General features: G+C 47.0%; 2 protein-coding genes across 2 annotated transcripts in view; both read left to right on the top strand.

Moving 5' to 3' along the window:
• Positions 1-3,668, top strand: part of RNF185 (ring finger protein 185) — a 44,436-nt gene extending 40,768 nt beyond the window's left edge. The window contains exons 6-7 of the mRNA XM_075533656.1: positions 235-352; positions 1,520-3,668. Of these exons, the coding sequence (XP_075389771.1) occupies positions 235-352; positions 1,520-1,617 (216 nt within the window). The 3' untranslated portion in view covers positions 1,618-3,668. The remainder of the gene's footprint in view (positions 1-234; positions 353-1,519) is intronic.
• A 4,438-nt stretch (positions 3,669-8,106) lies between these two features.
• Positions 8,107-23,473, top strand: part of LIMK2 (LIM domain kinase 2) — a 100,211-nt gene continuing 84,844 nt past the window's right edge. The window contains exon 1 of the mRNA XM_075533320.1: positions 8,107-8,260. Within this exon, the coding sequence (XP_075389435.1) occupies positions 8,245-8,260 (16 nt within the window). The 5' untranslated portion in view covers positions 8,107-8,244. The remainder of the gene's footprint in view (positions 8,261-23,473) is intronic.

Here is a 23,473-nt window from a genome sequence, read left to right as displayed (position 1 = left end):
CTTGCCATTTCAGGCTGGCTCTGACCCGCTTTGTCACCCACAGCTCTTGAAAGGGCCGAGGGACCTCCAGCATTGCGCTTTGGGATCTAGGTGGAGGCAGGGGTGTGGGTGGGCTGTGCCCCCAGGAAACAGCCCATGGGCCAGGCAGGGGCCCTGGGCACAGGGAGGGGCACGTGTGACGAGCGCAGGAGGAGGCTGCGTGCTTCTCTCCTCACGTGCGTTTCTTCCACACAGGGGTTTCAAGGCTTTGGATTTGGAGATGGAGGCTTCCAGATGTCCTTTGGAATTGGGGCGTTTCCCTTCGGGATATTTGCCACAGCGTTTAACATAAACGACGGGCGACCTCCTCCAGGTAAGGCTCTGTCTCCTGGAGGAATCAGGAGATGTGTCGTGCTGCTGGAAGCCTCTTTGGGATTTGGTGTTATGTAAGGTAAAGATACTTGTCACTCGGCAGATAATCAGGCTTCATTCAGCTGCGCTGAACTCTTCATGGTGCAGGTGAGAGGGAGCACCGTGCCGCTCACGGAACGCTCGTGGCAGCATTTTATAGCTGGAAACCGCCCCGCCGTGTGTGCTGAGATGCCCCCAGGTCCATAAAATGGAAAATTATACTTGCCACTCAGCTGGGGAACAATTTAGTTCTTCGTCCTGTACGCCCTCCTCCACACCTCTGCCCTTCCCCCTTGGGCATTGGGGTATGGAGAGGCAAGACAATTTGTAAGGAGTCAGGACATCTCTGGGGCCAGGGCCAGGCCTCAGTCAGGGCCACCAGGGCTCCTTGAAGTCAGGACCAACTCAACTCAACTACCATTGAGTCAATTCCAGCTCAGGGACCTCACAGGGCGGAGTAAAACACTTCCTGTTGGTTTCCGAGGCTGTTTCTCCCAAGAAGCAACTAAGCGATTTGAACTGCCAACCTTGCGGTTAGCAGCCCAACACCTAACTCTTTATACCATAACAGTCCCTTAAAGGCAGGACACGGTTCTCTAAATGATAGTTGTTCACAAAACAGAAAAGTAGAAACTCGAGTTTTTGCCCCAGTTCTGCCTCTATCTTGTTTGGAAAGATAAGGCCCTTTGCTTGTCTGAGCCACAATTCTCTCCTCACTTCTGGAAAAGGAGAGTGCTGGCTGCCTCAGAGAGGCCCCCCGGCCGCACAGTGTCAGAACCTAGTCACTCTGCCACGTGGAGACCAAATTGACCTGGGAAAGGCTGAGAGCACAATTGTGGGGGCTCTGCTACAACCTTGCAATCACCCCATACTCCTGGCCTCAGTATCCCTGTGTGCACAGTGGGAGTAATGCCCCATCAAGTAATGCAGTGTGCCAAGCACAACATAGGAAATACAACCGGAGCCTTTCTCCAAGAACTTTCAGTATTTGGATTAAGGAACATTTTCAGTCTGCAGGATTCTGTTGTAAAGAGGTGAATGACCCCTTAGCCTTGACTTGACCCAAGTGGGGAGCAGAGTGTACAGCCGGAGCATTCTAACCCCCCCTTTCTTTCTTCTTCCTCTCCAGCTGTCCCCGGGACTCCCCAGTACGTGGACGAACAGTTCCTGTCACGCCTCTTCCTGTTTGTGGCCCTGGTGATCATGTTCTGGCTCCTGATTGCCTAAGGCTGGGCCCCTGGCTCGTATCCACAGCTGGACCTCTGAACTGGTGACGTGCCATCCCTGTTCTTGGTGTATGACTTTCCTTCCTCATCTGGACCCCTCAAATCCGTGGGGCCAGTAACACCTCAAGGACTCTTGTTTCTCCTTCAGAGCTTTGGGACTCACGACCAGTTGGTGACTGTGTCAATACCCTGCTGTAGTCTCAGGCCTTGGCATTGGTCCCCTCACACGGGTGACACCATGAAATCTTGAGCTGCCGGCTCAGCAGGCCCTGGCTCTGCACAGGCAAGAGAGGACCGTCCGAGGACCATCCACCCGAGGCGGCTATTACGGAATATCGGGTTCTTAGGGAGACTTTCTTTTGTCTCTGTAAATACCCTGTGGTGAGTGGGCTCCGAAGCCAGTGGGACTCCACATCCCAGCGCTGCCTTGCCCTCTCCTCCCTCTTCAGCAGAATGGCAGGCATTTGCTCCCATAAAGTTCCTCATTGCCACAGCCAAACCTGGAATTTGTCCCTTCACTTGGTGAATGCTCCAGAGACCCGAACATCTCCTGTTGGCGCTGGGCCTGTGACCCCAGAGAGCAGCTGGGATAGCGCCTGGTTTCCTGGTGGAGATTATCCCCGTGAGACATGTGGCTTCACTCGCAGTTTTTCATCAGCTTCCCCCAAAGCTATGCACATCAGTCTCTGCCAGCAAGCACACCACGTGGGCCACTGCCGAAACTAGGACTGAGTGCTGTGCCAGGCGAGCTGGGCGCAAGCTCTGGCAGGACGTGTAGCGCTGATGCAGGAGCTGCTGACCCAGCCCTGAGCTGAGGCTGAGGCTGAGCAGCTCAGTGCCTCCCTCCCAGCACCCACCCCAGGAAGTTAGGGCGGCCGCATCACGGCGCCTGGCTGCATGTTGAAGGCCACACTCCCAAGTCCTTGAGGATGAGGGGCCGATTGTGGAGTAGCTTGATGGATCCCCCTGGGAAGCGCGCATCCCCAGCACAGGCAGCCCTGCCCATTGATTGCCCGGCAGTGGAGCCGTGGGAGCCGCCGATGACGATACGATGTGGTCTTCCTTCATTTGGGGTCCAGGGGAAATGATTCTTCCAAGGCCTTGATGTGCTTTTTAATTTCATAAGCTTCCTCCTCCCCCAAATTTGGCTGAGGGCATGTGGTGCCCGGCCAGGAGGACCTTTCACCTGGGGGAAGGGCCACTGTCTGTGGGGGCATTGCCCTCTCTCTGCCAGCCCAGGCCATGCCTGCCTCACCCTCGCAGTAGCCAAAGAGTGTCAGGAAGCCTCAGGATGGCACTGCATAATTCAGGGAGGAGCTTTCTCCCCACTCCACAGCCCACCCTTCCTCCCTGCCTCTATCAATACCAGAATCCAGTGTTCAGACTAAATGCAAGTATTGAGTAGGTGCTTCGATTGCCGACACCATTGTGTAGGAAAAAACTACCAGCTTTATTGGTGCCTGAAGGGTTTTAAACATTCTCGGGGTACCCACTTGAGTGCCCTTCTTATTCCTTTCATTAGTCCCAAAGTTGAGAAGGAGCCCCTGGAGAGAGTCTCAGGTCTAGACTGGCATGTTCCCTTGGTACAGTGACCCCATCTAGTGGTCGGAAAGGGGACTTCAACAGATGGGCTTACAGAAGAAGAAAGGGGAAGTTGCGGGTTGGAAGAGGAATTATTTGGACTCTTTATGGAAATAGACTGAGCCTAGGAGACCGCCACCAGGAAAGGTGTCCTCAGAACCTACTACCAAAGCCAGGTTAGCCGTGTAGGACCCCACCCCCCCTTCAGAAAATGAGCAAGAGAGACGACCTGGGACTGCTGGCCCAGCCCCAGTGGGGAGCCCCTTCCTACCGCCCTTCAGGCTCACCACCTCCCTCCCCTTGTGTTTTCCGTGTTCCCACCCCACCCCTCGCCACCCAGTGGACTAGGACCAGGTCCTGGCCACAGACAAATGACACGCTGTACAGTGCACACTTTGACCAGTCACTATTTTTCACTATTGTGAAAGTGGTTTGATTTAGAATTAAACAAATGGTTTTCTATCATGACAAGCTGTGGACTTCTTCTCTGTGTCTCGGGGGTGTCATGTGGCTCTGGCTTCTGGGGAGCATGGGTGAGTCCTCGGTCAGGCTACGGCATACAGCTGCGGACAACAAAAGGGGAGAATCCCAAGCCAGAGGCCTGGATTTAGAGAAGCCCTGGAACACGAACCCGACTGGGGAAAATGGCAGGTGAAGCCCTGCTAGAAATTTGATCTCCCTCTTAAAACCCAAGAGCGACATAGCACGTTGCATAGCAACCAAATCCCTGACTGGCGGAATTCATAGCACCGGAGTCCCACTCCAAGAGCCCACGCTCTACAGGCCTGCAGTGATCCAGGGAGGCCCTTGAAAGGTTTACTGTGCCTCCTCCAGGTCACCCGCTCGAGACCCTCAACCTGTACTTCATCCCATTTTGTTAGCACTGTGCTTTACCCACTTGCTTTAGATTTAGGCTCTGTTCTGACTTTGCTTTCTTGGCCATAACTGAACTGGTTTGAACCAGTTTGAAGTCCTGCCAAAGTGTGCGTGGCCTGACTGGCAGCCCAGGTCCCGACAAGTGTATAGAACCCTACACTTGCCCGTGACCGAGCCTTGGGGTAGTTTGAAGTCCTGCCAAAGTGTGCGTGGCCTGACTGGCAGCCCAGGTCCCGACAAGTGTATAGAACCCTACACTTGCCCGTGACCGAGCCTTGGGGTCACAGGTAGCTCATTTGACTGCACCATCTCTATTTTCAGGAATCTGGCAGGTGGGTTCCGACTGAGCCCTTCTCTAGAATGGAGCCACCACCATGCCTCTGGAAGGAGCTTTTGTCTCTCCCTCTCGGACTGGGACCTGATAGTTGAGTAGAGTGAAGGTAGAGTGGGAGGTCCATGTCCTCAGAAATTCTAGAGCCAACTAGAAGGGACCTAAGAAAACTCCACAGAAGTTCAGTGGGCTGTCAAGGCCTCCAGATCCCCATCCCTCAGCCTTAATGCCATCCACCTGCGTCCTGTCTTCCTCTTAGCACCACCCACATACTGCTGCTTCTGCTGCCCTGGATATTTTGAAGCAAATCTCAATCATAGGTCTTCTCTGAGTGTTTCAGTGAGCATCACAAGAATTTGTCAAACATCCTCAAAATATTCTTTTACATATCTTAATAGAAGGAGCCCTGGTGGTGTAGTGGGCTATGCGTTGAGCTGCCAACCCCAGGATCAGGGATTTGAACTCACCATCTGCTCTGCATAAGAAAGACGAGGCTGGAAAAAAAAAAGAAAGAAAGAAAGATGAGGCTGTCTACCCCCATACATTTTTTAAAGTCTTGGAAACTCAAAGGGGCAATTCTACTCCATCCTATAGGATAGCGAGTTGGCAGTGTGTTTTTGAGTAACAGTAATACACCTAATCCTTGTTAAATGTTCCCGGTTGACTCATAATCTCTTGGTGCAGTTTTATTTTTAATTTTTAAATTAAAATCAAATCCATACATTGCTATTGCTCAAATTTCTTCATATGTAGGTTGAGTTTTCCACAGCCTCATTTTTGCTATTGGTGAATCATAATGTTATTTCACACGCAACTCTTCGCCCTACATTACGGAAAATACGTTGTTAGATTTATTACCTTGACCAGATTGATATTTGGTTTTTGTGAGTGTGTCTAAAAACTGTCCCCTAAATCAGCGGTTCTCGGCCTGTGGTTTCTTGACCCCTTTTGGGGGTTGAAGGACCCTTTCACAGAGGTTACCTGTTTCATAACAGTAGCAATATTAAAGTTATGAATTAGCAGTGAAAACAATTTTATGTTTGGGGCGGGCACCACAATATGAGGAACTGTATTAAAGGGTCACGGCATTAGGAAGGTTGAGAACCACTGCCCTAAGTGATGGCGTGCACTTCCTGAGCTCTGTAGGCACGTAGTGTCTGCTAGTCCTCAGTGAAGCTGACAGCCGCTAGCCATTGTCTAGAGTAGCACTGCCCCATCAAAGCTTCTGCAGCGATGGAAACATTCTCAATCTGCACTGCCCAACACAGTGGCCACCATCACATGGCTGCTGTCAGACACATGGCACATGAAAGGTGGCCAGTGGGCTGAGGAACCCAGTTTTCAATTCTGCTTCAGCCACCTATGGCTAATGGCTGTTTTCGTGGGCAGTGCAGGTTTAGATTCATTCATGGGATTACAAACAGCATGAAAAATAAGAGTTCAACAGTAAGGCAGTTCTGGGAAGAGTGGAGCAGTGAGATCACAGAGAACACGGATGACTGTAGGACACATTGTTCGGGAAGAAGCCTGGCCCACAGTGAAGGAATTAAGGAAACGAGGCCCATTAAGACCTTGTTTAGCCCTTATTTTATAGGCAGCAGGGAGCTAATAAAGGTTTTGGAGCAAAGAGCTGGCAGAAACATACTTCTAGAAGATGAATCGGACCATCTTAGGTGGAATGACTCAAGGAGAGGAGAGACTAAAGACCAGAACCTGGCTTAGTTTGAAGCAAGGTGAGAACTGAAAAATTCTGGCCAGACACCCATAGACTAGCAGAACCTTGTGTGGTTTTCAGGGTCCTGGCCCACCTTAAGCAGGAGAAAGCTGAAGCTTTCTGCCCTTCAGAAAACCTCAAGTTCACAAGCAATTTCAGAGTGTTCTTTGGGTCCCTTATTGAAAGCTAGTTCTTGGTTTTATCTTGTCTACCAATAGCTAATTCCATTTCAGCACTCTCCCGAGAAGCAGAGAGTTCCTTACAATGGAAACTCTGCTTCAGAGGGATTCCAAAGATTAACAGAAATCAGGCACAGCCCCCACCACTTTCACACACTCGGGATGTCAGAGACACCTGTCACACCCAGCGGAGACAAATCTGGCCAGCATCCGGTTTGGACTAGACGGTCAGGGCAGGAAGAAAGAACTGTGCTTGCTGGCTTACTCCAGCGCTAAGGACTGGAGATGGCGGCGTTGAACTTTGTTCTGGGTGGAGGCAGCTGCTGGCTCCATTTCCGTGGGTCCTGTGCCTGTCCCTTCCGCCTTCCTGGGCATTTTGGACTCTCTTCCCATGGCCTGTTTCTGACCTAGGGAAGTGACAGTTGCTAAAGAACCCGGGATGACAGAATCAGATGAGCGGGGCCTTAGGAACGAGCTAACATGGACAGCACGTAATCAAAGTGGTAGACACCCCCCCCCCCCAATCCCTTCCAAATCCAGTAAGGAAATGTGGTTCCCAAGACCACTGAGCTAGCTAGCAACTGCTAGCACCCAGCTGTCTGCTGTCCTAACTCGCTGTTCTGTGCCCTCCCTGTACCAAGTGCCAAACCAGTTGCTTTTAAGTTGGTTCCAACTCCTGGTGACGTCAGGTGCAGCACAGTAGCATCGCACTCCAAAGGGTGTTCAAGGCTGTGACTTCAGAAACAGATCGCCTTTCCAGGCACCTCTGGGTGGGTGGAGGGGGGTATTCAAACCAGAACCACCTTTTGGTTAGTCAAGCGCTTAACCATTTAGGCCACCCAGGGACTCCTCCACATAGAAAGTCCTACACTGCTGGCAACCCACAGAGGGCATCCCGGTTCACAGGTGTGGTTAAACCTATATAGCATTATTTAAAAAAATTATGGTTCCCAATTCCCCTTAATATGTGTCTGTGGAGCTCGCCTTGATGATCAGATCTGGGACCAGCAGGCTGGCCCATTGTCCTATGGGCATGCGTATTCCGTGCACTGGACTCGTGCGCATACCTATTTGGCCTCGTGAGGGATCTAGGATGCTGGCGGCAGCACCTCCACACCAGCTTACGCAGTGCTCACTTTCTCAGAGCGGCTCAGAAGAAGCTTCCTAGAAGAGGCCGCCCTCAATCCCCACCAAAGTCACTTTGTGGGATGGCCCTGGCCTCTTCACATTCATTGTCCCAATTCCAGACTACTGGCAAGCGTTTTGACAGGTGACCTGAGTTCCTAGCCCAGCTCTAATCCCAATTGAGCCAAGCCTCACTGGTTCTCAGTATTCCCATCTAAAAATTAAAGGAGCTGCGGGGGGAGAGGAGGGGACGGGGGACAGGGGGAGGGAAATAAAAGAGGAGCTGATCCCAAGGGTACAATGGAAAGTAAATGTCTGGAGAAGAACGATGGAATATATGCATGAATGTCAGCTACAATTGATGTATGGATTGTAACTAGAATTGTAAGAGACCCCCCAAAAAATGATTATATTTAATTAAAAAAAAAAGATTGGCAGAATTCCGTTCCAAAGGATCCGTGGAAGAAAGACCTGGCGATCAGTTTTTGTAAAAAATAATCGCCAGGAAAACCCCACTGGGCAAAGCCTCTGCCCTCGCCTCACGCGGCTTGCAATAGGCGCACTAGGGGGCGCCAGCGGAGACGCCGAGCCGGCGCCGGGGGCGGGGCCTCGAGGGGCGGGGCGTCGATGGGGCGGGGCCTCGAGGGGCGGGGCCGGGCGGCGCGCCCCAGTGCCAGGTGCGGTTTGGTCCTCCCGGGGCGCCGTAGGCGGCGCATCTCGCGCCTAAGGCTGCGATCCTCCCTCGCCTGAGGCAGCGACGATATCTCGGCGGAGCGTTGCCACCCCAGTTTTCTCCTCCCCTTCCTCCGCGCCCCCGGGACCATGGCCGCGCAGGCGGGTAAGGAAAAGCTTCCCTGTCCCGCCGTTATCTCCGGAGTCCTGGCTCAGGCACCCGAGGGGAGCCGGCGTCCGCTCAGGGATTTCGGGCTGAGGGGACCCTACCCAGAGCGCTCCTTGCAAGGCGTGGGCTCCCCGGGAGTTGGAGGCTCCGGGCATCCCAGGCAACGGAACCTGAGACCGGCGTGTTCGGGACCTTCCCGCAGTGAGAGGGGGCGAGGGGCAGGGGTGGTCTGCCAGGGGTCCGTCGGTCCCTTTTCAGGGTAGTCGAGGGGCCTGAGTTCCCACGGTGGGGTGGGGGGTGAGGATGTGCTGTGGAATGTGGCGCGGACAGAACTTTTAAGGGGAGGGACGCTGATGAGGGAATGGAGAGTGTACCCCTTCCCCCTGGTTCTGAGTTTTCTGTGGGAAATGAGGGAGGAGCTGGCTTCCCCTTCGACATGCAAGGTTTCGCGCTGATAGCGGGGTCCCCGAGTCTTGGGGTCCTTTGCAGGAGATAAGGAGTACGGCCTTCCTTATGAATTAGGAGTAAGAAGAGACGGATCTGGGGCGTCCGATCGCTGGCACGGGATCTCCCCGAGGCCAAGGAGAGTTGTGGCCAGCCTTCTTGGAAAAGGGGCTGGCGGAAGAGTTGAAGGGCAGTTTCAGGGTTCGGTTAGCTGGGGGGCCTAGAGTCCTAAGTGTCCTCTCCGGCCCCTCGACACCAGGAACCTCCGCGAGGTTTCCTAGCCACCTGTGTAGGTGGTCCAAGGGTCAGCGGCCTGAGCATTCTAGAGGTGACAGGAGGGAATTGGGGGTGGGAGATGTCCTGCGATTTTCTGCCCCCGCTTTCCTGGCCTGAGGACAGTCACTTCCTCCAACCTGAATACAAGGACCAGGCCAGCAGCGGGTCACTTCCTCACCATGGAAGCCTGGGATTTTTCTCCACATTGTGGATCCTAGACTTCTGGAGCCATGGAGCTAAGGCTGGAATGCCACTGCTCTGTGTGCGTGCACGTGCGCATGCAAGAGTTCTTTAGCTCCAATTATCACAGCCAGATTTTCTGACAGTCTATGTTCTCTGTTCTGCACCTTGATACTCGGAAACTTGATACCGAATCTTAGAGGTCAATCCTGCTATCCGATTTTCCGAGTGAAAAGCAGCTAGCGCTAGGCTGTGAATTGGGGAGGCCAAAGACTGGCTCCTTTGCTTGGGGCAGGAGGCTGGGGAGCTTTCACATATGCATTAGCTGGTGTGTCCTTCTACTTCTTCAGAGGACATTTGCTGGTTATTTCTTCTGTGCTATGACGTATCCAGGCACTGAGGAATCATGTGGACAAAACAGACAGATACCTTTGCCCTTGTGCTTACAGTCTTAGATAGGACAATAAAATCTTTGAATTCACAATTATGATGAGTGCTACAAGACTGTCCCAGGGATGGGGAGAGGGGTATGAAATAAAAAACCAAGTGGATGATGCTTATTCCTTAGGTTAAGTAGAAGTTAGGCTGGCAAAGAGCATTCCAGGCTTAGGGAATACCAGAAAATATGAAGGAGGCGAGAAAAGGCCAATTTAGCTTTTTTTCCCCCCTGGACTCAGGACCAGAAATGATTTGTTCACAGCCCTACAGCTAAGTGGTGATGATCTAACTTCAACTCCAGTGCACCCGTGCAAGGTTGCCCAAGTCGGCAGAGCAGGAAGTAGGGTTTAAATTTTCACTTGCTGTTCAGCACAAGCTGTTCCAAGACGACTCAGATTCCTCCTGTGTAACAGGAGACTCAGCAACAAAGAAATCAAATATTTACTGAGTGTCTGTAATGTGTACGGCACTGGGCTGGGCCAAGTTTTACCTGTTAGAAATTTTAACAGATCCTAGAGTAAGGTGAGACTATTGAAATAATGTATAGTCTCCTCCTTTTACATAGGAGGAAACGGAGGCCCCGAGAGGGAGAGGGACTTGTCTAGGATCATTCAACTTGTAATAGAACCAGGACTAGCTGAGATAATCCTCCTATGGTGCTCTTTCCAATTTTTCAGGCTACTGGAGGTATGAACAGTGCGGCACCATACCCAGCCCACTGCCACGCAGTCAGTTCCTACTTATAACATCCCTGCATAGGGTTTCTGAGGCTCTAAATCTTTACAGGAGCAGAGAGCCTTATCTGAGGGGTTTGAACCACTGACCACTGGCCGGTGCTTACTGGCCAGCACCACCAGGGCATGGCACAAACTCACTCCCATTGATTGAGTCCATGCCGACTCATAGTGACCCTATAGGGCAGTACTTCCCCAGTGAGTTTCTGAGACTGTCACTCTTTGTGGGAGTTGAAAGCCTCATCTTTCTCCTGCAGAGCAGCTGACGGTTTCAAACAGCTAACCTTACTGTTAGTAGACCAATGCATAACCAATGCTGGCACCAGGCCTGAACATGAGTAATACGTAATTTATGCCTTGGAGAAAATCACTAGCTAGGTTAGTTAAGAAAAAACCCTGACTTAAAAGACAAAAACCGCTAAAGCCTGAATGCGATCACACTAGGAAATGTCAAAGGAGGGGGAAATGACATACACATTCATTACACAAATATATATTGAGTTCCTAATCTGTGCCAAACACTTCTAGCCTTTGAGAATTATACCAGGGAATGGCAAAAGATGTATGGAAAATGGAATTAAGAGAGAACGGAATTTTTCCATGAACTTTTGGAGACTTCCACGTAGCCCAAGTCCTTTCCTTCGTGGAGTGAGTATATGTTCTGATGGGAAAGACACCTGGATGTCACTTGTCAGGGGTAAGGACTTGGACGAGAAGTAGAGTAGAAGACGTGAAAAGGTTGCTGGATGACACTAGCAGTTTGTTCTCCGCTACTAGCCTCATATCGGTAGCTTGAACACGCCCGGCAATGCCATGAAAGAAAATCTTCCATAAAGATCACAACCAAGAAATCCCTGTGTGGCAGTTCTGCTCTGTAACACATGGAGTCGGCCCCATGAATTGGAACCATCTCCATGGCAAAGATGTGATAGTTTTGTTTCAAGGAGAGAGTGGTGAAGTAGGAGCAGTAAGTGTCAGGAAGCCTCTCTGGTTAGCGACATCTGAGCACAGAAATAAAAGAGAATGGGCAAAGTTCCTGAGCAGGGAAAGGGCTTGGTATAATGGAAGAAAAGCAAGGAATCTAGAGGTGGTTACCAGGTTTGGTTAGGGAATGCTTTCATGGAGATGGTAAGAGTTGACAAGTGTTCAATCCGTGTGAAAAAAGAGGGCGATAACACTGGGAGGGGAGAAACGGGTTAGGGTGCAAAGGTAGGCAAGTTACAGCGTCATCTTCCAAACCAAACTCAGTCGTTGAGTCTATGCCAACTCCTAGTGACTTTATAGGGCAAGGTAGAACCGCCCCTGTTGAGCTTCCAAGGCTGTAACTTTTTTTTAATGGAGTAGAAAGGCCCATCTTTCGCCTTCAGAGGCTTCTTATTTTATATTTTATTAGGGGCTCATACAACTCTTATCACAATCCACACATATACGTACATCAATTGTATAAAGCACATCCGTACATTCTTTGCCCTAATCACTCTCAAAGCATTTGCTCTCCACTTAAGCCCTCTGCATCTCTTTTTTTTTCCCCTCCCTTTTTTTTCCCCTCTTTTTTTTTCCCCTCCCTCTTTTTTTTTCCCCTCTTTTTTTTCCCCTCTTTTTTTTCCCCCTCCCTCCCAACTCCCCCTTCCTTCATGAGCCCTTGATAATCCACAGATTGTTATTTTGTCATATCTTGCCCTATCCTTCAGAGGCTTCCTAAGGGATGTAGAACTATGGAGGGTGGTCTCCCCAGAAGGGAAGGTGTGAGTGAAGCCTGACTGTGCTGAGGGTGGTGGGATTTTTTGGTCTGCAGTAGCGAAGCAGGAAGCTTTCTGACGTAGGCATATTGTTTGGAAGATCATAAGGCATTGGTGAGGAAGGTGGACTAAACAAGGGTGAGGCAGAGTGCCAATTTGGAAGTCAAGGTGGGTACAGTGAGCCTTGGGCTGGGGGGGAGGGTAGGGAGGCAGAAGAAGTTATTGACCAGTGCGCGAAGCATTATGTCATGGCGAGGAGAGGAGAAGTGAGTTGGGGAGTCACTGGGTATGGAATGGACGGAGCAGGTGGAGTAGGAGAGGACCACTGTGTTTCAAAGCTGGGTGGAACCCTGCATGTTCAAGGAGCTGTGGTAGGCTTTCCTACATTCTGTGTGGTAGATTTTCTGCATCTTCTGGAAGCTGGGAACATTCCCAGCCCAGGACTCAGTGCCCCATGGAAGGGGAGCGGGTACTTGGTGGTGCTACTAGGGAAGCATAACTTCCACCCCTAGGCCTCCCTGGCAAGTCAGTGAAAGGACCTGGAATTGTGGCATCTTCTTACAGGGTCTGATTCCTCTCTTTCTTCGGGAAGGAAGTCTGTCCTTTGTTTTTAACCTTTGACCTTACTTCATACTTAATAAGAGTTTGATTCTTTTACTTATTATTTTATATTCAACAATGACTAGCACCTGAAACCATTGTCTGGGTCCGTTGGTGTATTCTTTGAGCATCCACCCCTCTGGGATTGTTTCTATCTGTAATCTCTTTTTCGAGAAAAGAACACCTAAGAAGTAGTTAAGAACAGACTTTGGAGTCTACGAGATCCAGGTTCTCATCCCAGCGCTAACACTGAGCATTTCCGTTTCCTCTTCAGTACAGTGGGGGTAATAATCGTCCTTCAATACAGCCCTCACCCGATGGGATCCTTTCATTGAATGAGTTCATCTTTGTAGGGTGCTTAGGTCTGCCTGGCACCTTAGAAGACTTCAAAGTAGTTTTCTTTTCCTATCATTAACAAAACTAGGAGAGAACTGCCATGTGGGAATACGGTATGTGAGTTGGTTACCCAGTTTGGTGATAAAGAGATTCTTTACAGGCCTTCACCCAGATAAGAAAATGCCTACTCATTCACAGCTAAGGCGACTTATGCTTGGGAGGGAGAACATTGGTGGCCCAAGTGCCACAGGGACCATCTGTCTCATTTGTGTCTACACCCTGTCTTTTAGTGTTGCACTGTGCTGCCCTGCCCCCAGCACCTGCTCTGTCCCTCTCTGATGGGTGTCAGTTTTGTACATGTCCTTCAGACTCTGCGGCTACTCACCAAAGGCCCCCACAGTTCGTAGCCTAGTTTGTGCCTTGCACATAGGTACATAGAAAAAGCTCGCTAATGTTGTAAAAATGTTCCCTTCAGATGTCAGAGGACAATGGACTCAGCCCAACCTTTTCCCCAGCTAGCCTCCTAGAAAAACAAGAAGGAAGGAAGAAAAACTAAATACTGGGCAGTTGCCAACTAAGTGCCAGCCCCACATCCATTACATTCTTTTTAATCCTCTTGATAATCCTGTAAGGTAGGTGGTGTTGTCCTCTTCTCACAGATTCAGAGACAGCCGCAGAGAGGCTAAACAGCTTGCCCAAGGACACAGAGACAGAGAGTGACAGAGTCAGGTTCAAACCTAAGCCTCACTGTAATTCTGTGTAGCCTTCCTATGTTAGTCTCACTGTAGTTCTGTGTAGCCTTCCTGTGTTTTTCCTAATAAAACTAAGGAAGGACAAAAGAGAACAACAGCAGGAATGAACCCCTCTGAACTGCTGGTATCTAACCTGAGAAATGAGCGGCCCCTGGTATGGAATCACATCTTGCAGCGCTGGAAAGAGTCGTTGATCCCTCCCTTCTCAAAGAACTAAGATCCAGACCAGAGTTCTGAAGCGCCTTAGGTTCTTTCTTCCTTCCAGAAACACGCCCTGTGGTAGGCTAGTAAGGAGGAGAGAGAGAGCTCTTTGCGACACTTAGGACTGTATCTAGAGGAACGTTAATAATCATGTTAGTCTTGGCAATCACTTCGCTAAAATGTGATCTTACCCTCTTTTGCCTGTTCCCGCTGGGGCCCTGCCCCTCTACTTCCGGCTCGGTTCCAGATTTATACACCTGACCCGTCGGTTCCCAGGGGACACAGTGGTTACCATACTTGTTGTTTTATGCTACACTACATGGGCTGGGTTTTGTTCCTGGTTCTCATTGTCTGGTGGAACATGAGATGTATCAAAGATTTTTTTTTTCCCCTTCAGATGAAAGGGTAGGATCTGTGTGCATTTGGTTCAGGCGAACATTGTGGTCTCATGAGCTCAGTGCTTGGGCCTAACAAGGACCCAGCTCTTAGCCCACCACCAAGCCCTTCCATCAAGTAGCTGGGTGGCCTTGGTCAAGGCTTAACTTTCCTGAGACTGCTTGGGGTAATACATTCAACTGACCTGGTAATCTCAAAACATGGCCTTGTCTTCCAGACTGGCTTTCACTACTTTTTAAAAAATTTTTTTAAATGGTAACAGTTTTGTTGATATAATTTACACATCAGACAATTCAGTGTTAAACCTATTCCAAAGAGTTGTGTGATCATCTCCACAGTCAATTTTAGAACATTTTCTCCATCCTTTTACTTATTATTATTGGCCCCCATTTCCCTCCAACCTCTCCTATCATAAACCTTCAGAAACAAATAATCCAATTACTGTCTATAGATTTACCTGTCCTGGATTTCATATAAAGAGAACACACAAAACAAAATAGCAACTCAACAACAATAATACAATAGAAAAAAAAACCTCAAGTATAAAAGCAGAGGCCAACCTGAGCACCACATCACCACGCCTGCTGATTCTTCCATCGGTCCATCCACAGAGTCTTCTGTTTAGGACTCTGGGCTCTTTATCATTGCTCCTGGTTCCTTCAGGACTGTGCCTCTTTCCCAGGACTCTCTGAGGCTAGAGAAGGAGGAAAATCCTGTCCAGAACCCCTGCGGGTCAGAAAAAAGAGGAAAATCTCAATGTGGAAAAACTCAAAAGTGAAAATGAAGGAAAGATGGAAAACAAAGAAAAGCCACAGACTGAGGGAAAGCTCGAAGCTGCTGGCACTCTGGAAGATATTGGGGGGGGGGGGGGGAGTGGAGCCAAAAGAAGAAAAACCTGCAAGTGAAACCAGGCCTGCAGCAAAGTGTCTAGTTCTCAGGATAATGTACCCAGAAAAGCAAAAAGAACAACCGACCAAGGGCTGACCGAGGACCTCAAGGAACATAAGGAAGCCATGCATTTGAGCAACCCGCGGGCTGAGAACCGCTGAGCTAGAAGATGACCAACCGGCTTTCTTCTTTCTTGCATTTCCCTTGCAGACATTTGCCAGCCTCTGTGCTGTAACCTTATGCTGATACTTGGCTTTAAGCATCCTTCCAGGTACCAATAGCCTTCTGACCCGACTACAGCACTCTCACGTTTTAGTAGGGGATTTTCACCCATTGCATAAACCAAACAATGTTTATGGTGCATTCTAAAATTTAGCAGGTTTCAGAACCATAAAAAAAAAACAAAATAAGAAAAACTGCAACAAATTTAAAATGAGTCAAAAAGTAGAACATATGATATGTTAAAAAATGTTAACCTAACACTGGCACAGATAGGAACTGGAAATACAGGGAATCCAGGACAGATGAACCCCTCAGGACCAGTAGTGAGAGTGGCGATACCGGGAGGGTAGAGGGAAGGTGAGGGAGAAAGGGGGAACAGATTACAAGCATCTATATATAATCTCTCTGGGGGATGAACAGCAGAGAAGTGGGTGAAGGGAGATGTCGGATGATGTAAGATATGACAAAATAATAATTTATAAATTATCAAGAGTTCATGGGGGAGTGGGAGCGGGGAGAGAGGGGAATAAGAGTTGTATGAGCCCCTAATAAATGATTTTTAAAACCGTTAACCTAACTACATCTGCATTAGTTCACTTAACAATGCACTCTGTGTGATAGCAAAGCTGTTCACATCCCTGGACAGTGCTCAGAGGGGATTCACCAGAGGTTGCATTCATGTGGGGAACCTGTAAATGGATTCACTGCAAACCAGGTGCTCAGAATTTAAGCTCTAATTTAAATTAAGCTCTTCCAATCTTGGATTTTATTATTTACAATCCTTAGATCACACAGGCTGATATGCTTCTGTGTGGGCTTAGATGATACCTCACTTAGATGGCTGATTATTTTTAAAGGGACCAGACTTCAACCCAGTGATCCAAGATGTGAATGCAATATATTGGCATGAAACAGGAAACCAATAGAAAAGTCTGAGGGGCTGGCCCAATCCCAACTACGTGGACAGCCCCTCGCCCAGAAGAATTTACTTCAGAGGACAGCACTGAAGCTACAGCTCAGGGAGAGGGACATGTCCGATCAGAGCACATAGGAGCAAATGAAGGGGGAGGAAGAGAGAGTGAAGTACATCCTGTTCCACCAATCCTTGAGGACAATATCACCGCTCATAGCAGCCAATGCACAGAGAGGACCAAATAGCCCGCCCCACTGTGAGACATGATATCCCTCACCTGACCCATAACACTACGGGGGACAATACTGGAGACACAGTACAGGAATCGCACCCAATCTGACCCCGTCACACCAAGGCAAAACACTAGGGCGTACAACGGAACAAGGGGACCAGATCCAGAAAGTCTCGAGGGAATACCAAAAATAGACTTTGGGTCCAGGGTGTGGCACCCCATCAGATGTGACTGGAAAACACTCCTAAAGGTCAGCAAACAGACCTTGAACTATTTACAGGCTTTCTCTTTTTTTAATCATTGGTTTTTTGTTTTGTTTTGTTGGTTTGCTTAGCTCTATCTTGTTTTTTGTACATATTATTATCTCTGTAGGTCTATCTAGATAAGACAGGCTGGATAAACAATCTGGAGGAGAAAACAATGGAACCAACAGTTCCTGGGTGACTTGGGAGAGAGAGAGAGAGAGGCATGATGGGGGAAGGTCAATGTTAACCCCAGGGACAAGGGAACAACAAGTGATCCAAACTTAATGACAAAGAGGGTGTAGGAGGCCTGGTAGGGCTTGATCAAGGGCAATGTAACCGAGAGGAATTACTGAAACCCAAATGAAGGCTGAGCATAATAGTGGGACAAGAGGAAAGTAAAAGGAAAGAAGTAGGAAGCAAAGGGCATTTATAGAGATATAAATGCAGGTATTTTATATGACGATGTAGATATAAATCTATGTACATATATTTATAGGTTTAGTATTAAGGTAGCAGATGGACATTGGGCCTCAACTCAAGTACTCCCTCAATGACAGAACACTTTGTTCTGTTAACCTGGCATACCATGATGTTCTCCTTCCCAACACAATCGCTGAAGACAAAATGGGTGCATAAGCAAATGTGGTGAAGAAAGCTTATGGTGCCCGGCTATCAAAAGTGTCTGGGGTCTTAAAGGCTTGAAGATAAACAAGTGGCCATCTAGCTGAGAAACAACAAAGCCCACATGGAAGAAGCACACCAGCCTGTGTGATCACGAGGTGCCAAAGGGATCGGTTTTCATGCATCAAAGAACAAAAAATCCTATCATTGTGAATGAGGGGGAGTGTGGAGTGGAGATGCAAAGCCCATCTGTAGGCAACTGGACATCCCTTACAGAAGGGTCTCGGGGAGGAGACGAGCCAGTCGGTGCAGTAGAGCACCAATGAAACATAAAATTTTCCTCTAGTTCTGTAATGCTTCCAACTCCCCTCCCCCTGACTATCATGATTCCAATTGTACCTTACAAATTCAGCTAGACCAGAGGATGTACACTGGTACAGATAAGAACAGGAAACACAGGGAATCCAGGACAGATTAAACCCCTTAGGACCAATAATGAGAGTAGTGATACCAGGAGGGGGAAGGTTGGGGAGCAAGGGGGAACCGATCACAAGGCTCTACGTATAACCCCCTCCCTGGGGGACAGACAACAGGAAAGTAGGTGAAGGGAGACGTTGGACAGTGTAAAACATGACAAAATAATAATTTATAAATTTACAAGATTTCGTGAGCTGATACCAAGGGCTCAAGTAGAAAGAAAATGTTTTGAGAATGATGATGGCAACAAAAGTACAAATGTTCTTGACACAATGTATGTACAGATTGTGATAAAGAGTTGTATGAGCCCCCAATAAAATGAGTTGGTTTTTTTTAAAAAGGGGAGGGGCACCTTTAAAACCCCAGGTGCTTTTTGATAGCCATGTACCATCTGATTTCTTCACCACATGTTGCTGTAACACCCATATCTTCAGTGACCTCTTCATGAGAGCAAATATTGAGCAGGACCATGTCATAAAAACTAATTTTTCTTAGGTTAGGCCTACAATTAAATAGGAGCCCAAAATCAATTCATATATCTATAGTTTATAACTATGTCCCTTCTCTACTTTAGAGGCATCAGTTTCATTTTATTGGAGAACATTGTAAATCATGGACATACAGTAATTCTATTGATAGTATTATTAATTTATCAATGGTATAGAACTTAAGGGAGAAAGACAGGACTTTCTACTTCCATGAAGTGTTTCAGTCGCAGAAATTCACATGGGGCAGTCTGCCGTGTCCTGTGGGGTCACTATGTGTCAGCATCAACTTGAAAGCAGTGAGCTGTCTACTAGTTCTAGCTAAGACTTCCAGCATAATGTTGTATAAGAGTGGAGATAGAGGACATCACCCTTGGCCAGTTCCTTTTTTCAGGGGAAATGCTTTCGGTTGTTCCCCATTGAGGGAAATGTTGCCTCTTGGTTTTTCTACATGGCTTTTGTTATGCTGAGGAATTTCCTTTCAATTCCTATTTTGTTGAGTATATTATTATTATTATTATTTGAAGTGGGGAAAGATCTTATTGAGGCAGGGAAAGAACTCCCGGGAGGGAAGGGAGAGCAGAGAAGGACAGTGGCATCTTGAGCTCCCAAGCCCCAACGAGTTAGGTCAGGGAAATCACCGAGTGCATTATTATGTATGAGTGTTGGATATTGTCAAATGCCTTTTCTGCATCTATTGATATGATCATATGATTCTTATTCTTTGTCTTGTTTTATGGTGGATTAAACTAATCGCTGTTTTTCTAATGGTGAACCTTTTAAAAAACTTATTGGCGGCACTTACAGCTCTTATAACATTCCATACATTAATTGTGTCAAGCATATTTATACATATGTTGCCATCATCATTTTATAAACATTTACTTTCTATTTTAGGCCTTGTTATCAGCATCTCTTTTCGCTCCCTCCCTAATGTTGAACCATTTTTGCCTCCTGGTATGAATCCCATTTGATTAAGGTGATCTAGATGGATAGATAGATAGATAGATAAGATGATAGATAGAATTAATAAGATAAGAGATATAAATATATATATAGTTGTTGGAATTTATTGCCCAGAATTTTATTGAAAATTTTTACAGCTATTCTCATAATATGTATTGATCAATAGCTTTCTGTTCTTGTGGGAACTTTGTTATTTGGAATTTGCTTGCTTCATAGGATGAATTTGGGAGCTTGCTGTCTCTCTATATTTCAGAGTAGTCTATGTAGAAATGATGATAGCTCTAGAATTCTCCTGTGAAGCCATCTGGTCCTGGGATTTTCTTGGTTGGAAGTTTCTTTTTTTAATCATTTTATTGGGAGCTCTACAACTCTTATCACAATCCATACATGTACCCATTATGTCAAGCACATTTGAACATTTGTTGCCATCATCATTCGTAAAACATTTGCTTTCTACTTGAGCTCTTGATATCAGCTCCTCATTTTCCCCCTTCCTCCCCGCAGCACCATGCCTCATGAACCCTTGATAATTTATAAATTATTATTATTTTGTCATATCTTACACTGTCCAACATCTCCCTTCACCCACTTTTCTGTTATCCGTGCCCCTGGGAGGAGGTTATATGTAGATCCTTGTAATCAGTTCCACACTCCTGCTTTTTTGTTGTCATTGACTTTATGGTTGTCCTTTGATTATTTTAATCTAATTTTGTCTTTTCGTTTACGGTGTATCTCTTGTAGGCACCATATAGATAGGTTTTATTTTCTAACCCAGTTCCCTACTCTGTAGCTTGATTGGTGCATTTAATCTATTGACATTCAGTGTTGTTATTGATATATGTAGGTTTGCTGCTGTCATTTAGCTGTGTGTGTGTGTGTGTGTGTTTGCTCTGTGTGTGTTTGTGTCTTTGTTCCTTCTCTAATTTTGCATTATTTTGAGTGTTACTTTGATTATATTGGCTTCTGAGTGGTATTGTCTTATGTGTTTCTCTCAGATTTGTCTGTTGTTGATTCTCTGCCCTTAGTGATCCTGTTAATATTTTTAAGTCATGCTGGTCTTGTTTTGACAAATTCTTTGTTTTTCCATATCTGGAAATACTTTTTCTTTGTCCCTCAGATTTGAGGGATAATTTTTGCTGAATATAGGTTACTTTGTTGACAGTTTTTTGTTTGTTTTTTTTCTTTCAGAATTTTATGTTTCTTTCCATTGTCTTCTTACCTACATAGCTTCTGCTTGAAGTCCAAACACATCCTTATTGGTATTCCTTTATAGATGATTTTTCTTTTTTTCCTAGCTGTACTCAGGACTCTCCTTTTCCTTGACATTTAAGAGTTTGGCTCTTGCTGTGTAGTGATATTTTTCTTTCAGAATTTATCTTGTTTGGAGTTCTCTCAACTTTTTGAATAGTTATCTTCTCTTCCTTTGTGATGCTGGGGAAATTTTCTTCCATGATTTCTCATATTTTTTTCTCTGGAGTTGGACAGGGCAAGATATGACAAAATATTAATTTATACATTATCAAGGGTTCATGAGGGAGGGGAAGTGGGGAGAGAGGAGGCCAAAAAAGAGGACCTGATGCAAAGGGCTTAAGTGGAGAGCAAATGCTTTGAAAATGATGAGGGCAATGAACGTACAGATGCACTTTATACAATTGATGTATGTATATGTATGGATGTGATAAGAGTTGTATGAGCCCCTAATAAAATGTTTAAAAAGAAAATAAGACGTGTACAAGCCCCCAATAAAATGATTTAAAAAATAAAATAAAGTGCAGAACAAAAACTGTGAAAACTAAAAAAGAGAAAAAAACAAGATGGTAGAGCTTCACAAGCTGAAGACCTTGACTCTTCTGACACGTCTCCAAACTCTGCTACCCCAATTAGCAAAAATGTACACTAACTTGTAAGGCTCTGAATTGCTCCCTACAGCTGTTCTTTTCCCTTCCACCCCATTACCCCGCCAACCAGGTGAGAATGTGGCTGCTAGATGGATCGGAGCAGGCCAGAGATCTGGAACAGAGCTCTTGTCTTCCCAGGGCTGTGGATTCCGAGCTAAGTCAGTTTAAGAGAACATCCTCAGCCAGTGGCAGCAAAGTGGTCCAACTGTCCACCCTTGCATCTCCTTCCAACCCCAAACATCAGAAGTACATCCAGTGTGACCCCAAACAACAACAAAACAATTATGTATAAATTGTCTATAATTTCTCTGTACTGTTCCTCAAACAACCAATAAAATTCCAGTTACCAATGTTTTTTTAAGATGAGAGGGCGAATGCAGAGGAGAATCTCACATTTTCATAGACTCCAAGACTTCATATTATTTTCTTTCTTTATGTTTTCCAGAGTAAAAGTTGAAGTGTTATTCAACTATCAGGATTATGAAGGAACAGGGAAAACCCAAAATGTTCTAGTAAAGGAGATCTGGTCTTGGGAGGCTGAGGACTCCGGGTGAATGCCCTGGCCCAGTTACTTTCTTTTTTTTTTAAGTTTATCATGTGCTTTTATTAACAACTTAATACAAAAACTGTACAGTTTAGAGTCTAAAATCAACCCACTCTTGAAAATGGAAGAACCACCTTTTAGAGGCTTTGGTTATAAGTGTCATCTTCTACAGCAAAACCGCATAGACTAGCCAAACAGCTTCGAAATAGTGAAATAAAAAACAAACAAAAACCAAAACAATGTTCCCCTGGAATGGAGGGACTATTTATACACAAACAGCTGAGCATCATTTCTAGCTTATCATGATTCACTACACATTGTGGAATTTTCAGTCCCTGTTTTACAGTCCTATCACCAGGCACACACAGCAACTAAGCTCTTGGTCACAGGTCCTGCCTAGATACTCTTCAATATGAAACACAAACACGCACACACAGACTCACAAAATCCATATAAATAAGTCAATTAAACTTCATTACAACTAAAAGACACAAGAGAAAAACCCATCTGTCAAAAACTGTACAGTGGTGACCAAGTGGGAGTGTAGCAGAGCGGCTGTTGTTGCCGACTTTTCCCTCCTCCCCACCGTGCGGTCGGCAAGCTGGTCCGGCCCTCGGCCCTGCAGCTGAGGCTTGTCTCGTACTTAGTTCTGGAGGACGCCTGGCCGACATGAGTGATGTAGAGGAGAACAACTTCGAGGGCAGAGAGTCTCGCTCTCAATCAAAATCTCCGACGGGAACTCCTGCTCATGTAAAATCGGAGAGCAGGTCAGGCTCTCGTAGTCCATAACGGGTTTCCAAACACTCCGGATCTCATAATCGATCATGGTCTAAATGTAGGTCGAGATCTAGGAGACATTCTCATAGACGTTACACTTGATCCAGATCCCACTCTCATTCTCATAGGAGACGATCTCGAAGTAGATCATACACACCGGACTACTGACGCCGAAGGAGCCGAAGTTGAAGTCACTCTCCAATGTCTAACCGGAGAAGACATACAGGCAGCAGAGCAAATCTGGATCCTAACATTTGTCTTGGAGTATTTGGCCTCAGTTTGTACACAACAGAGAGAGATCTTCGTGAAGTATTTTCTCGATATGGACCATTGAGTGGTGTTAATGTGGTTTATGGTCAGCGAACTGGACGGTCCCAAGGATTTGCTTTTGTTTATTTTGAAAGAATAGATGACTCAAAGCAGGTTATGGAAAGGGCAAATGGAATGGAGCTAGACGGCAGAAGAATTCGTGTGGATTATTCCATCACCAAGAGAGCACACACACCTACACCAGGCATCTACATGAGCAGACCAACTCACAGTGGTGGTGACAGCAGTGGCGGGGGTGGTGGTGGCAGACGTCGAGATTCCTACTCATAGGTTTGCGAGAGACACTGGTGCTTTTTTGTGTGAAAATACTTCCGGAGGCAGGAGCTAGGCTGATGAGTGGAAATATGGACACATTCAGATACCTCAGCCCCACTTGGTGGTCCACGTGGAGAGAGGGGGAAGGGAAGGAAGACAAGGGGAATTGGAAACGGGAGGGTAAAGACATCGGCCCAGTTACTTTTTAACAGAAAAACAGTGTCTACATGATAGTTAGACCTTATGAGGCCTGCACACTTA

This window comes from Tenrec ecaudatus, chromosome 16 (genome assembly GCF_050624435.1).
Source record: "Tenrec ecaudatus isolate mTenEca1 chromosome 16, mTenEca1.hap1, whole genome shotgun sequence".
NCBI lineage: Eukaryota > Metazoa > Chordata > Mammalia > Afrosoricida > Tenrecidae > Tenrec > Tenrec ecaudatus.
This window is presented reverse-complemented; position numbering and strand designations above follow the sequence as displayed.